The sequence below is a fragment of the Schistocerca piceifrons genome, chromosome X (genome assembly GCF_021461385.2).
Source record: "Schistocerca piceifrons isolate TAMUIC-IGC-003096 chromosome X, iqSchPice1.1, whole genome shotgun sequence".
Lineage (NCBI taxonomy): Eukaryota > Metazoa > Arthropoda > Insecta > Orthoptera > Acrididae > Schistocerca > Schistocerca piceifrons.
In genome coordinates, this window is record NC_060149.1 from 51,331,803 (window position 1) to 51,348,027 (window position 16,225).

A 16,225-nucleotide genomic window follows, 5' to 3' on the forward strand; every position below is an offset into this window, starting at 1 on the left:
GTTGGAACATGTGGACACACTAATTGAAGGTGATCGACAGATCACAATCAAACACATCGCTTCACAACTGGATGTCTGTTAGTAGTGCTGACTCACCCATCCAAAGTGCAAGAAAGGACCATCTGGGCAGGATTACTTGCACATTATATGGGTGATTGTGAGAATTTTTTGTCAAACAATGTCACAGGCGATGAAACGTGTTCATCACTTTGTACGAGAAGCAAAACAGCAGTCCATGGAGTGGTGCCACACTACCTCTCCTTCAAAGAAAAAGTTCAAAGCTGCACCCTCCGCCAGTAAAGTCATGGCAACTGTCTTCTGGGACTCTGAAGAGGTTTTTCTGTTTGAACAGGGTGTATACGGCCCGGGAGATCCAGGAAAAACCAGGGAATTTTTTCATCCAGGAGAAAACCGGGAAAAACCCGGGAAATTTTCATTGTTTTAGTTTTCAGTTAAATTTTTGTAACATTGACTGGTAAGAACTAATACTCTAACAAAAGATATTACTGTATCTTGCTACTGCAGAATGATACTGCAACAATAAAACACGAAAGAGAGAAAAAAAAAGAAAATTAAACTAAGTTGCTAAGGAAATGCGCCATATACAGCAACAAAACAGTGCTCACACAAGCGTTTGCCAACAGCAAAATGTTTCAGCGGCTTTAGGAAGACTATGCAATGCTTCATAACAACAAATTGCCTCTGATGAGCGTGACGTCACAACTGTTTACATTAGATTTGTTTGAGCTGTTGCGAGTGAGCACATGTGCAGTTGTGTCCCATATGAGTAGCACCTTCTCCCACTTCTGGCTACAGAAGTGTGACAGTTAGCTGTATAAGCAGTAGCAGCCAGATGCTACCCAGAAAAAATTTTACTGGTGCACTTAAGCTGTCAGATTCATGCATGTGCAACAGGCCTGGATATAGGGGGTGGGCGGCAAACCAGGGTATCTGCCCCAGCGGCAATTTCGGGGGGGGGGGTCCTGTTTCACAAAACACCTAGCATCGAGTGAACACGTCGGTCTATGGATTATTTATATGATTTTGAAACGCATCCCTGTTGAATAACAGGTAAGAAAGATTAAATATTATCTTCTCGGTGTATCCAAGAAAATGAAATTTTGGCAGAAAATTTTTTTGCCATAATGCTACACTGGTAAGGGCCAGTTGTACAGTCCCCAGCTAGCAGCCGCTTAAGTTCTGTTCTGGTAGTAGTGTGGAAAACACGTTGTACGAACACGTAATAACACCTAACCAGAGAATAAACGTGGGATAACTAAACTGGTAATTGTGGCAGAGTTAGTCAAGTTAACCGGAGAATAAGTTTTAACCCTGGCAGGAATAGTTAGTGTTTGTAATGACAAGATTGTTTGTTAGAATGAGGAAGGAGAAGAAATGGGGACGCCACACAAATTATGGAAGAATATGACTGTTCCAAATTTATAAAAAAATTTGTGCTACTACTTTTCCATCTCATGCTTCAGAAGCTAGAGTGTATGAATGAAATGTGAAACTATTTCCTAACATGAAACTTTTTGCTTGTAGTAGGCCTAATAGGCATTTGATATTGGTACTTCATGATTATATTCTGTTGTGTTATAAAAATGACCATTTGTGCCAAAACAGCATCGCCTATTCGGTGTGTGTTACAATTGCTGCAATATTAGGCAGACCTATGTCGTGTTATCTAGCAGACTGTGACAAAATACACGTAATCAGGCAGAGAAAGCACACCAGTCTTGGGTATTATTCATATCAATATCTTTTTCAGTATTAGACGACGACATTTGGTTTTTTCATGTAGCAAAACCTTTGACGAACTTTGATGAGCTTTTGGATGCTTTCCTAAAAGGAAAGCATGCCATGTAAAGCTGTACTAACGTTAGTGAGAAAAGCAATTCTAGGACTTAAAAATTGAAGAAATGTGTACTGTCTTGCTTGTCTATTGTCTTTACTAGTTTTATGGATCCTATATTTACTTTTATGTCACACAAAACATAAAGTTATTAGCTGATAGGCAATAAAGAGTGCAAATTTTGTGAAGAGTTCCTGTTCTCCCGGTTACAAATAATCCCATCCAGTATTTATTGCGAGGTTGTTTTTTTTTAAAAAAAAAAAAAAAAAAAACAGGGACAGGTTGTCAAAACGACCAACTGGGAGCAGGAGAGGCACCACAGGACATTTTAACTTCCACTGTCCTGAACACAGTTTGATGGCACCCATTAAAAAATGTTACCCAGTTGAGTTCCACAGAGCGAAATACAGTGATGTGCGATAGAAAAATGCTGTTTGAAGAGGCGTGGCACTGCACTTTGTCATATTTAAGACCAAACATTTCCTCATACACAAACATTTTATGTATCAGACTCTTCGGAAAGATGTGCGCTACAAAATGGACATATATTTGAAAAGTCGGTTTTTAAAATTTTTGGCATCCTACTTCAAACGCTCGAGGGAGGAGGGGCACCACTATCTAGTATTGCCCCGGTTCGGAAATATCGTAGATCCGAGGCTGATCCACAGAGCAGTCTTAACTTGTAATAGGGAGGTGGGTAGCCTCATGTGACCTGTGTTTACGTTTAGTGAGTTTGCTGTTTCCTTTTCGTTTATTGCCCTCACATCAAATGAAAACAAAACGGATTTCTGTGGCTGGGAGCTATCAAGTGAATTAAAATACATTTACATAATTACAGAAGGCTAAAATACATTATTAGTTTCAGATTTTATTTTATGTCTCCTTTCTGACAGTCAAGTGTTAATTGCCTTGCAGAACAATGAAGTTATTTTTGTCGATTTGCTAAAGAAATTTGGCTTTAATTAATCTTTTCTGCTGAGCCAGGCAATTTATTTGAAATGGAGCACTTAATTCCACCCTATTGGCTAGTTTCAACTGTTCACTGCATTTTAACTGCACATTTTCATATGCTAGCATGTATGGCATTATGTCATAATAAAGAACCAAACATGAGATAATACAGTACTGGTACTCCAAGAAAATTTACATCCGAATCTGCACATACGAATGTGCACTTTAAGCTGGATTATGCATTTTAGTATGGTTCACGAAATTCCCGTGCTCTTGGAGTATCTAATGTCTTGTTTCTTTTATGACATTATGTAAGATCTTTTAATGATGTACACGTACAGGCTTCCTGTGTCATCGTAGCTGTGCAAGCACAGTGACGCTTGTTATCTGGAGCTCTCTGGCAACTGCTGAAATGAACCTATTTCTAACAGGTTGCGGGAAAATATTGCGAATGGTGGTTTGAAAAGTGTTACTTTCAGTGTAAATTTCCTTTTACGCAAGATGAACTATGTGTGAGAATGTAAGATGAATTTCTTAAATCACAGAGCATTTGACTCTTATTTAAAAATTAACTCTTTGAGTAATTGATTTAGAATAAATTAGAACCCAGAAGATCTGACATTTATATTGTACTTAAAAATTTTACTAGCACATTTGTGTAATGTACATTACAGAGTAACACGTGCAAAAAGGGGCAACATTATATGTAAAAGCTTTTCTTTTCTTGTAGCAAGACTACGTATATTAATTTAAACCATTAACTTTTCCTATTTGTATGTTCGCACTACTTAACGGTGATGTTGCTATTGGCTGACTACATCACGTGTCCCACTGTTGTCGGCTGGCGAAATCACGTGACGTGAGCTATGACTGGCTTACAAAAGCACATTGCAATCTCGATTTCAATGCTTCGAAAAATAACATGCAGTGTTTGGTGGAATTCGAATTTGTACTTTCGTAATACGAAAATACAGTGTACATGTTGCTGCACGTCAGACATCTTCCCAAAACGTGTTTTGTTCCCCGAGTTTCTTTTGCTAAAGTACTGGGAAATTCTATGCCAGTGTATAAAACCATAACCGTTCGAAAGACTGATGACTCTTACAGATTGGAGGAAAAGTATACTCTCACTTAACACAGAAAAAGTGTATTTTCACCCGGGAGGAAGTGTACTTTTAACCGGAAATTCTGGGAAAAATCCGGGATTCCCCCCCCCCCCTCCCCCCCACCCCCCTGTCCACGTATACACCCTGTTAAAGTCCAACATCATGCTGCGTTGATCAACTTGGAAGTGTATTGTGAAGAAAAGACTTCAGAATGTTCATCATCACAAAAAATGCAAATGAACTTATCCTCCTCCATGGCGATGCAGGGCCTCACACAAGTCTGCGCATCCAAGAGGAGCTCACAAAACTTTATTAAATTGTACTTCCTCAGCCATCCTACAGCCCAGATCTCACACCTTTCGACTTCCGTCTGTTTCCCCAATGGTGGATGCACACCATAGGAAGCAATTCATGGGTGATGGGGAGGTTATTGATGCAGCAAGAAATTGGCTCAGACATTGATCAGTGGAGCGGTACCATGTGGGCAGACAGGCCCTCCTAGTAAGGTGGCCTAAGGCTGTTGCATTGAACAGAGGTTATTTTGGAAAATAAGGTTTTATAGCCAAAAGAATAGGGAATAACATGGTATATTGGAATCCTGAATAAAAGCAATCTGCTTTCAGGGAAAAAAGTTCCATTACTTATTTAACACCCCACATACAAATATACAAATCTTAGATAATGTGTAGAGTTTCTAAAATCATAGTTGATTACCTATTGTGAAAGGTCACATTTCTGAATGTTAAAGGCTTTCCAATGAATACGAATGCACTATTATGCATAAAGTATCTGAAAACCCTCCATTTGAAATTTGTGTGAAGTATCAATCACTATGTGTAAATAATCTCCTTATGTTGTGCTGTACGCTGAATCGATATAGATCATTGGATGACATCAAACATAGACTTGGGCATTTTTGATTAAAAATGCCTTGAGCACCTTTTCTGCAAATGAAACGTGAGGTTCAGTTATGATGAACTTGTATTGACTACACTATCAATAAAAAATAATTGATGGCAACAGTTGTGAGACGTGCAGGAATTAATTGTATAAAAAGGGAAATTCAGTCCAGAAAATTGTTAAAATCATGCGGACAGAAACATGACCAGGACTTACCCCAAACTGCGTGTGTATCTTCAGAATGTATTTTACTTTATGAGCTGTTGACTGCACAGGTGTGTTACTTTTTGTTTTTGTAATATAGAACTCTACTATTAGTTTCTGTACTACATACAATCACACCAAGGAAACCATATTTCTGGCAATGAAATAATTTCTTATCTTATCGATGCACATCACTATTATAAATTGAACAATGTCATGGTTATTACAACCATTTCAATTTTTAGATTGAGGGCCACTGTTTTCCTGAGATTGTTGTTACAACTGAAACTGTTTGAACTTTTTCTTCTTAGTATTATTATTAAATCATTTTAGTCATAGAATTAATTTTGGTAGTTTAATTTACAGTACAGTTTCATTGTACTAATATTTTTAAGAAGCCTTTTACTGATTTATACTACCATTCACAAAGTATCATAAACACTAACTCAGAACTTGGGCAGAAATAATAATGGAATATGCTGCTTGGGCTGCAATCTGTAGAATCCATTTTAGTTTAATTAATTACCAAAATTCTACTGATGGTAGTCCTGTTAACACAAGATGTGTATCAATAAATAGGACGTTGAAACCAGTATTGACTTTTTCCCTGTAATCAAGTAATTTTGTCTCCCATCAAATATATTTTAAGGTTATTGAAGTGATCTTTACTTCATTGAATGACATATTTTTTTCCTTGTTTGAATGCATCATGTATTACAGGATGAGAGAAAGGTTAGTTTTATAAAAAAAAAGTAACTTTAAATTATTTTCCTTGCTTTAAATGTTTCATTCAAGGCAGTTATGTTTAGAAAAGTTACTAAAACCTGTAAAAAGATACTTTTGCAAAATTCATAAAAGATGGTGGCAATTTCTTTGTACTTCAGTTGTGTAAAATCACCCTGTATTATTTTTCAATTACAGATTCTTTATGTGATGTAGTGACAAAATTGAGACGTCTAACTGTTAGTAGGTCATAATTCGGTAATAATTGCTGATGATTATCCGCTACTTCCATTTCAGATTTCATAACTGTCAAACACTACATAAAGAAATGTCAACTCTGATTAGATAAACCACAAAGACTAAATACAGGAACAGATAACCCTGTAATTGGCAAGGAGCAGTAACTTTTCTGTGCCAGAGGGAATAAAAGACATCTACAATAAGAATGATGTCCAAAGATGATGTGTGATTACAAAGTTTAATATGGCAGCACATTACTGACTTATCAGCAGGGTATGCTTCTGCATTATAATGAATGACCTTTTTTTATGAATGACAGCCTTCACGAACTGACTTTTTTTACCTGCATAAAATTTTGAGTCTGCTGAAAGAGATCTTTGATATGCAAAAGTGTGTGTGTGTGTGTGTGTGTGTGTGTGTGTGTGTGTGTGTGTGAGAGAGAGAGAGAGAGAGAGAGAGAGAGAGAGAGAGAGAGAGAGAGAGTGGGGGTGGGGTGGGGAAATATATAGTACACATACAAATAGACAGACTGAAAAGTGTTACGAGGAACTGAAGATTAAACGCAGAGCATATTGAAATTTCCTGTCATTGTGCTATGGAATGTAATTATTAATTTTAGACAGTTTCATTTTTCCTATAACAGTTTTTAACTATACGTAGTTGGCTTTCACATATTTGCTTTTAATGATTCCTGCTCCGTAGAATATATTTTGAAACACTTGTGATAAACATATGGTCTAATTAGTTCTACATGTAACTGAATCAGAGTTGACAAAAATCCTTGATTACAGTATTGTCTTCCCTGTGATCACTTTTTTTTTTAAATTGCTTGCCATTAAAACACTTCTATATAATCTATCTCTATAAATTAGCCCAGAGGTAAAGTGACGTATCAGTGATGAGTTCATTGTCATATTAATTCTGTACATGTCTCCAATATTTTCAATATCAGGAACTCTAAAATTTCCATTTTCCACTAACAAAAGACATACAGCCAATACATAAGGTTTAAATAACTATGTGAAGTAAAATGTAAATGTGTTGGGCAGATCTTGTGTTGTGTGGTGAATCTAGAGGAGATGGAAGTGATTCCATTGATGGGTGTAATGGAAATTTTTTCTTTCTGTCATCAGGATTGGTTTAGTTTCATTAGTTATATGTTCCATAAATCCTATCCAAGATAAACATTATGATTTGGAACATTGCAGTCAATAAAAGTTGCACATACTACATCAAAAAATAACATGGCTGCACGGTAGTAAACTTTATTTCTCTGGTTAAATTCTTGTAGAAACTTTCCGTGTTAATACTTCACTCTTTTCTGTTTTAAAGTTAGATTCACTGAAGAGTAGTGCTTATAATTTCTCCATCTGCATTCTGTGACACACCATAAAGTGGCTTGTGGTGTATAAATGTAGATTGGGAACATCTACCTTCTTGTCAAGCTCAAATATAATGTTGACAACAAACTTAATCAGTGAATAATGTACCATGAAGCCATAATTAATATTCCCAACTATTTGGATGACAGCAAAATGTGTGAGCACCACACATACTTTTAATTATTTTATATCTGTGCCATGAATAATTGTATCTTTCATGAAAAGTTTTGCCAAAACATTAGAACATAGGACATCAGTGAATGAAAACATGTAAACTTATTGATAATTGTATCTTTTTAATTAAAAAAAGGCCTTTGTTAGTTGAAGAATACCTCCTGCCTGAGTGAGAAATTAGTGAACATGGTGTGAAGAGTAGCTCTGGTTAATGGTTAACCTAAACTGAAAGAAATACTTTTGGATTAAAGCAGACCACTCACTGTGAAGCAGAAGCATTGAGGCACATAAAGCATGATTGTAGGGGAGCAGCACATGCTGAAGATGATGTGAGGACATGAATTGGGACAAGGCATCAAGACAGAGGAAGGGGAAACAATTGGGTGGAGAGTGCAGGGACAGTGGGTATTGAGGCCAGGATGATTACAGGAGCAGAAGATGTGTTGTAAAGATAATGCCCATCTCTGTAGTTCAGAGGAGGTAGTGGTGGAGGGAAGGATCCAGATGGCCCATGTTGTGAAGCAACCATTTGAACTGAGCGTGTTGTACACAGCTACATGTTGTGCCACTGAGTGGTTAATTTTGTTCTTGGCGACAGTACAGTGGTGGCCATTCATTGTAGTGGATAGTTGGTTGGTACATAAAAAGCTGTGCAGTGTTCGCAGCAGAGTTGGTAAATGACATGGTTTCTTTCACAGGTGGCCCAGCCACTGGTGGGGTAGGATAAGCCTGTGACAGGACTGGTGTACGATGTGGGGGGGGGGGAGGGGGGAGTAGATACGGCAAGTTTTGCACCTCGGTGTACCACAGGGATATGATCTCTGTGCCAAGGGGTTAGGAATAGAAGTGGTGTAGGTAGGGATGGACTAGGATGTTGGGTGGGTGACGGAACACCACTTTAGGAGGAGTGGGAAGGATCTGGGGGTATGATATCCCTCATTTCAGGACAGGGTTCCAGAAGCCCTGACAGAGGCTGTGATTCAGTTGGTCCAGACCAGAATGTTACTGGGTGACAAGGGGTGCACTCCTTTGTAGCTGATTCTTAATAGTGGTGGGAGGTTTGGCGGTGTGTGAGGATACAGCACAGCAACCCTTTTTGTGGACTAGGTCTGGTCTGTGAAGGCCTTCAGCATACTGGGCAAGGGAGTTCTCATCTTCACAGGTATGACATCCATGAGTGATAAGTCTGTACAGAAGGGATTTTTTGACATGGAATGATGGAAGCTTTCAGAATAAAGGAATTGTTGGTGGTTAGTGGGTTTAATGTGGACAGAGGTGTGGGTGGAGCCATGAGAGAGGTGGACGTCAATGTCCAGGAATGTGGTGCATTGGGTAGAGGAGGACCAGATGAAGTGGATGGGAGAAAAAATGGTGAGGTTGTGAAGGAATGAAGATAGGGTGTGTTAGTCCTGAGTCCAAATCATGAAGGTATCATCAATGGACCTGAACCAGACTAATGGCTTGGCCCTTTGGGAGGCTAGGAAAGTGTCCTCTAGATGGCCCATAAACGGGTTGGCATAATAAGGTGTCATGTGGGTGCCCATGGCTGTGCTGTGGGATGTTTGTATAACTTCCATTCAATGGAAAAGTAGTCGTGGGTCAGGATATAGGTGGTAAGGTGTTTAAGGAATGAGGTGGTGGGTTTGGAGTCGTAAGGACATTGGGAAAGGTAGTGTCAAAGAGTGGCAAAGCAATGGTCATGAGGGGTGTGGTATGAACAGTGACATAGGAATGCAGGAGGTAAAGGTGTGGGGATGGTGGAAAGTTGGTGAAGTAAGTGGTTAGTATCTTTAATGTGGGAGGCTAGGTTTTGGGCATTTCATTGGAGGTGTTGGTCAATAAGAGTGCAAATTCTTTCAGTGAGAGCACAATAGCCAGCTACAGTGGGGCATCCAGGTTTGTGGATTTTAGGGAGCATGTAGAAGGTGGGTGTGCAGGATGTTATTGGGGTGAGGAGGGAGATGGACTCAGGAGAGAGCTTTGGGAAGGGCCTATGGACTTCAATGGGGTTTGAAGGTTGTTGGATTTCTGGGATGGAATCACTGTGGTGAACTTGTAGGTGAAGAAGTCAGACAGTTGGCGGAGGCCTTCAGTCAGATAGTCACAGCAACTCATCATGACAGCACTTACTTCTAATCTTACTTTCCTGGTCCCACAAACCATAGCCAGTTTATGACCTCATCAAGTTGCCTCTTGCCTAGTATTCTGTCTTGGCTTCTTCTTTCCTTGCTCCCAGTACCTGGAGATCCTTGGATACCTGGTCTCTCCATCTCATTTTCGGTCTGTCTAGAGGTCTTCGTCCTTCCGATTTATTCTCTAAGACTTCTCTCAGTAAAGATCCCTGCTCTCTTCTGTAAACGTGGCCAGCCCGTCTAAGTCTTGGCTTCTGCAACTACATCTGGTTCATTGTATAGCTCCCTGACCTCCCTGTTCTTTCTTCTTCGCCATTCTCCTCCCTCATAGATTGTTCCAAATATCTTTTGCAGGATGTTATTTTCAAAAACTTTTATCTTTATCTCCGTGTATTTATCTGTTCTCCATATTTCTGCCCCATATAGTAATACTTGTCTCATTATGGTTTTATATATTCTTACTTTGGTTCCTCTTGAAAAAATTTTGGATGATAATAGTTTGTTGAGTGAGTGTGATGCTCTGGATGCAGCTTTGATTCTCACCTCTATTACTGGCTTCTCATCGTTTTTGTTATTTACAACTACCCCCAGATATTTAAACTCATCTACTTCTTCAAACATGTGGTTATTGATCTGCAGACTTTCCCATCTTTTTTCTCTGTAATTTCATTCCGACCTGACAAATTTTATTTTCTCATCATTTACTTCTAATCCAGCTTCCTTAGCTTTTTGAAAGACTCATTTTGCCAGTGTTTTAAAGTCCATCATTATAGTGGTGGGGCCTTTTTCTGCAGAGAGGATGATTAGGTTAGGATCTGTTTTCAGGTTATGTATGGCTGTCCTTTCTTCTGCTGAAAGGTTAGTGTTCCAGGGAAGGGACCTGGGGAAGGATAGTGAAGCCAAGTTGGAGGTAAAGAATTCCTGGAAGGTGACCAGGGGGGTGGTTAAGTGGGAGGGGAGAGGTTCACAGTTACATGGTGGTGTAAGCTGGGAAAGGCAAGGTTCAGTGTTGGGACTGGGTTGGCTTTGGTTGGGGTATTCGTGGCAAAGAAATGTTTCCACTGTAATGGTCAGGAGAAGGATAGTAGGTCTTTGACAAGTCAAACATTGGAGAGAAAACATTGGGTACACTGCACACAAGCTTCCACCAGAGATAAAAACCAGTAACTTGAGAATGAAATGAGATATTATTCTGCTCTCAGTTTTAAATAAAATTTTGTTATCTTATCCTACATTTGATTCCAGCAGTTTATGAACTAAAGCAACCACACCTCTGCCAACTCTTCAAAATTTCATACAATGCTTTACTTAATTTGTTGCAACACAATTATTATGACAAATAATGAAAGGGAATTCACCCCTGTATCGAGGAAGATATCAGACTGTGAGATGTGCAAATGTCAATTTTTTTCACAAGATACATTTTCTTAAAATCATATAATAGCAGCATTAGTCAAGCAACACAGCTACAACAAAGCCAAACTCAGCTCAGAAGGCAGAGAGCTCATCTGTAGCAGTCCAAAGGCTAGTAATTTCCTAAATACATCTCTCCAATGTCTGCTGAACAACCCTTGGTTGTTGAATGGTGCATGCATTAAAATTTCATGATCATCTTACTGTTTTTGTTGGATCTTTTATTCCATTCCAGCCTAATCCCTCATCATTAAATCCTGTACCTAATCCAGAACTGTTTTTATTTCTACCAGTAATACTTTTAATCTTCGTTGCCTCACTGGCACCACACGAAGATGTCAAGCTTGCACAATTCTCCTCCATTGTTGACTCTCTTGGGCCCTTTCGTTCTCAGAGCTGTTCTGACAATCATCTTCCATATTAGAAAGCATTGGTCAGATGTCAGGAGTTATACAAAGCAAAGCAGTGAGGAGGGATGATGAGAGCTTTTGAGATACTTAATCCAAACAAAGGCTGTTGAGGATAAGGAGAACAGGAAAAGACAGATTATTGTGATTCACCTTAGCCCACTTCTTGTGGTCAAGGTCTGCCTGGCTCGATATACACCACCAGTAACCAAGTTACAACTATATATAAATGTCAGTTGCAAACTCACTAGCATCCCTGCCCCCGTGGATGATACAACAGATTACTAAAGGAATGTTGAAGTGAAATGCAGTGCTCCTTAGGGCTTTTGTTTGAAGCTAATGAGTGGAGTGGAGTCAAGTCGAGTCTGACTGTGACTCATTTTACCTTCTTACAGGGTATATTTTTCCAGTAATATTCATTTTCAGTAGCTAAAGCATTCCATTTTATTTTGTTTTAGTGGTCCAATTTGTGTGCTAAATCAATCATAAACTGGTGGTTGGTAGTGAATAACAGTGACCTTACTAGCATTATAATGAAATTATACTACCATAAAATTGCTGTGCTTGTGTTCACATGTATCTAGTTAGTGTAGTCATGTAGATGGTGCCCAGTCTAAAATTTTGCATGCATTAATTATTCAACTGAGACATTTTATCAGTTGCACAAAGTCCTTTTGCACCATGTTTGAGTGTTCTGTAAATTGCCCAAACTAACACTAGAAGGGGTACCAGCCATTGTTTATACCAAATTACAGTTTTTCAGCACATTTTGACATACTGTACATGGCAAAATATTGTAGTGCAATATGCCCACAAGCATGGCAGTGCATAGTATTGTAGCCATAGTATGTAAACTTTAGCCAAATGATTGTATCAAATAGAGACTTTTGATGTTTCTAGCCACCACTGGAAGTTCTGGTCATGCTGTAGCAGCCACTATCACTACCTTAATTTGAAAATAAACATGTCTCAATAGATTTGTAGTTCTTTGCTGTTTATAGGAAATGAACTTCTGCTTGCTCTTCAGACATATAGTTAAACCCCATGTCAGTGAACCAATATTTAAGAAATTTTCATGTTTAATGGATGTTTCCTTTGGTCCAGTGTAACTGCCTTTAGAACAACATTCTCCATTTGTAATGAACCCTAATTTAGGGAAAGTTCACTTTTAATGAATGAATATGAAACAATTTACAAATTAAATCCTATTTTTTAAAAATTTCTAACTTGGTTGGAAGGCTTCTATCCTTATGTTTTCTAGGTAGATCTTAAACATTTTGGCCAGTATTTTGGTACTCCAGTCTAACAAGTTCAACTGGGGTTGACTAATGTGTCACTGGGCCAGAAAAAATTTCAGTTCCAAAACATTGCTGGTCTTTTACATTTTAGTTCCCTCAAAAGTCTTCTCTTGTCAAACAAAAAATATATGATAGAAAATAAAAAAAATTGAACCTAGAAGAAAATGTGATGGAAACAAAATGAGCAAAGAAAAATTGACGGCACTTTTCTGTGATACTATTGATGAAAATGATGACATTAATAATTGTAAAATGTAAGCTTGGGCTCTGTAAGAATATGTGAGTACTGCCTTACACTTGAGTTTTAATAACAGTGACTGGATGACTGTAGGAATTTTTGGAAAATAACTTAGTAGTTTTAGATACTAAGATTAGAGCAGAGTCAGGAATAGTGTTCTTATTACACTACATTTGAAGACAACTTCATGTGTCAGGAAGATTATAATGTCTTTTTCTTACAACCCTAAACGTGCAAATCACTTGCACCTCTGGACTGGAGCATAATTTACTCTGTGGAAGCAAAACACATCATTTGTGCAGAGCTGAATTTCGTTCCTTGAGACAAAGACAATAAAGGAAATTTATCATTTTACAGACTGCACACTAAGGTGTGACTAACACAAAACAGAGCTGTTTTGCTAATTCTGGCTTTGCTACAAAATCATTTGTATTTGAATTAAATTTCTGAAAGAGGAATAGAAAACCATTACTGATGTTTTAATAAGTGAGTCAGTTCAGGGCTGTTTCTCATGACAATTTGATTCGTAACCCAGATGGAGGTGAGATGTGTGATTCTCTTGTGAAGGAACAACCTAAAATTAAGGTGGCGGTGGTGGTGGCAGCGGCGGTGGCGGAGGTGGTGGTGGTGGTGTGACAGTGAGGATGATGATCATGATGCTGAAAAGGGTGATTGACTTACAAGATATTTCCAGTAGCTATTTTTCGTCAGTTCTTCCAGAATCAACCAACTGGAGTACCACACTTGTCAGTGTGTTATTTTGGAAGAAAGGAGCAAACTAATTTTGTTGATTTCTTTTTTTTTAAAAATTGAACAAAACACCTTACTTAAGGACTTTTTTAACTTCCATTATCATGTTCATCCTGTGTCATTTCTCACATCTGAATAAAACCAATGTCTACTTGCTTTTGGATGCTTTCTTTAAATCACAATGCAAACTGGTTATTTTATATGTAACCTGAAAGTGGAAACCTGTTGAGTTCAAGCTAGGCAACACTCACTCGAAGATTCCAGCAAGTGGTAGCTTGTAATTAACAAAATCTTTTATCATCTAAAAAGTCTGAAATTACATTCTAGTCACCCCTTTGTTGTAAATAAGGTAAACTCCTATTTAAGGATACCCCCTCCCCCATTAAAGGAACAATTATTTCAGTCACCAGAGATTCACTGGAAAGGGATTTTGCTTTAAATTGTAAGAAATCAATTGAAATTAAAATTGAGAGATTCTTGCATGACCTTTTACAGGTTGCTGAAGGATTGCCAGGAGTGCACAAAGCAGAAATACTGCAGCTTTGTGATGAGGTTGACATGTTATCACATCAGTTAAGTGATTTGTGCCATCAGGGACTTGGTAATTCAGCCCGTGCACAAGATATTGCAAGGTACTTATATTCTGCATATCCAATTTAGTGCACATCATTGTCATCACAGTTATTATTCAGTTACATAAATTCAACTTCTGGAAGTAACTTCTTAGCCCTAACTGTGTACTTTCTTAAAATGTGATGTTTTACAAAGTTGCTAATAAGTAAAGATGTACATTGTCACTGCAGTTTGTTGTGAAACATTTCACTGCTTGCCGTTGGTGGGGAGGCTTGCGTGCCTCAGCGATACAGATAGCCGTACCGTAGGTGCAACCACAACGGAGGGGTATCTGATGAGAGGCCAGACAAACGTGTGGTTCCTGAAGAGGGGCAGCAGCCTTTTCAGTAGTTGCAAGGGCAACAGTCTGGATGATTGACTGATCTGGCCTTGTAACAATAACCAAAACGGCCTTGCTGTGCTGGTACTGCGAACGGCTGAAAGCAAGGGGAAACTACAGCCGTAATTTTTCCCGAGGGCATGCAGCTTTACTGTATGATTACATGATGATGGCGTCCTCTTGGGTAAAATATTCCGGAGGTAAAATAGTCCCCCATTCGGATCTCCGGGCGGGGTCTACTCAAGAGGATGTCATTATCAGGAGAAAGAAAACTGGCGTTCTACGGATCGGAGCGTGGAATGTCAGATCCCTTAATCGGGCAGGTAGGTTAGAAAAATTAAAAAGGGAAATGGATAGGTTGAAGTTAGATATAGTGGGAATTAGTGAAGTTCGGTGGCAGGAAGAACAAGACTTCTGGTCAGGTGACTACAGGGTTATAAACACAAAATCAAATAGGGGTAATGCAGGAGTAGGTTTAATAATGAATAGGAAAATAGGAATGCGGGTAAGCTACTACAAACAGCATAGTGAACGCATTATTGTGGCCAAGATAGATACGAAGCCCACACCTACTACAGTAGTACAAGTTTATATGCCAACTAGCTCTGCAGATGACGAAGAAATTGAAGAAATGTATGATGAAATAAAAGAAATTATTCAGATAGTGAAGGGAGACGAAAATTTAATAGTCATGGGTGACTGGAATTCGAGTGTAGGAAAAGGGAGAGAAGGAAACATAGTAGGTGAATATGGATTGGGGGACAGAAATGAAAGAGGAAACCGCCTGGTAGAATTTTGCACAGAGCACAACATAATCATAACTAACACTTGGTTTAAGAATCATGAAAGAAGGTTGTATACATGGAAGAACCCTGGAGATACTAAAAGGTATCAGATAGATTATATAATGGTAAGACAGAGATTTAGGAACCAGGTTTTAAATTGTAAGACATTTCCAGGGGCAGATGTGGACTCTGACCACAATCTATTGGTTATGACCTGTAGATTAAAACTGAAGAAACTGCAAAAAGGTGGGAATTTAAGGAGATGGGACCTGGATAAACTGAAAGAACCAGAGGTTGTACAGAGATTCAGGGAGAGCATAAGGGAGCAATTGACAGGAATGGGGGAAATAAATACAGTAGAAGAAGAATGGGTAGCTTTGAGGGATGAAGTAGTGAAGGCAGCAGAGGATCAAGTAGGTAAAAAGACGAGGGCTAGTAGAAATCCTTGGGTAACAGAAGAAATATTGAATTTAATTGATGAAAGGAGAAAATATAAAAATGCAGTAAGTGAAACAGGCAAAAAGGAATACAAACGTCTCAAAAATGAGATCGACAGGAAGTGCAAAATGGCTAAACAGGGATGGCTAGAGGACAAATGTAAGGGTGTAGAGGCCTATCTCACTAGGGGTAAGATAGATACCGCCTACAGGAAAATTAAAGAGACCTTTGGAGATAAGAGAACGACTTGTATGAATATCAAGAGCTCAGATGGAAA

The 16,225-nt window shown here is 38.7% G+C and overlaps 1 protein-coding gene across 1 annotated transcript in view; it reads left to right on the forward strand.

Moving 5' to 3' along the window:
- The window catches only part of LOC124721847 (vinculin), a 302,703-nt gene that overhangs the window by 115,512 nt on the left and 170,966 nt on the right, over positions 1 to 16,225 (forward strand). Inside the window, exon 9 of the mRNA XM_047246978.1 lies at positions 14,269 to 14,405. Within this exon, the coding sequence (XP_047102934.1) occupies positions 14,269 to 14,405 (137 nt within the window). The remainder of the gene's footprint in view (positions 1 to 14,268; positions 14,406 to 16,225) is intronic.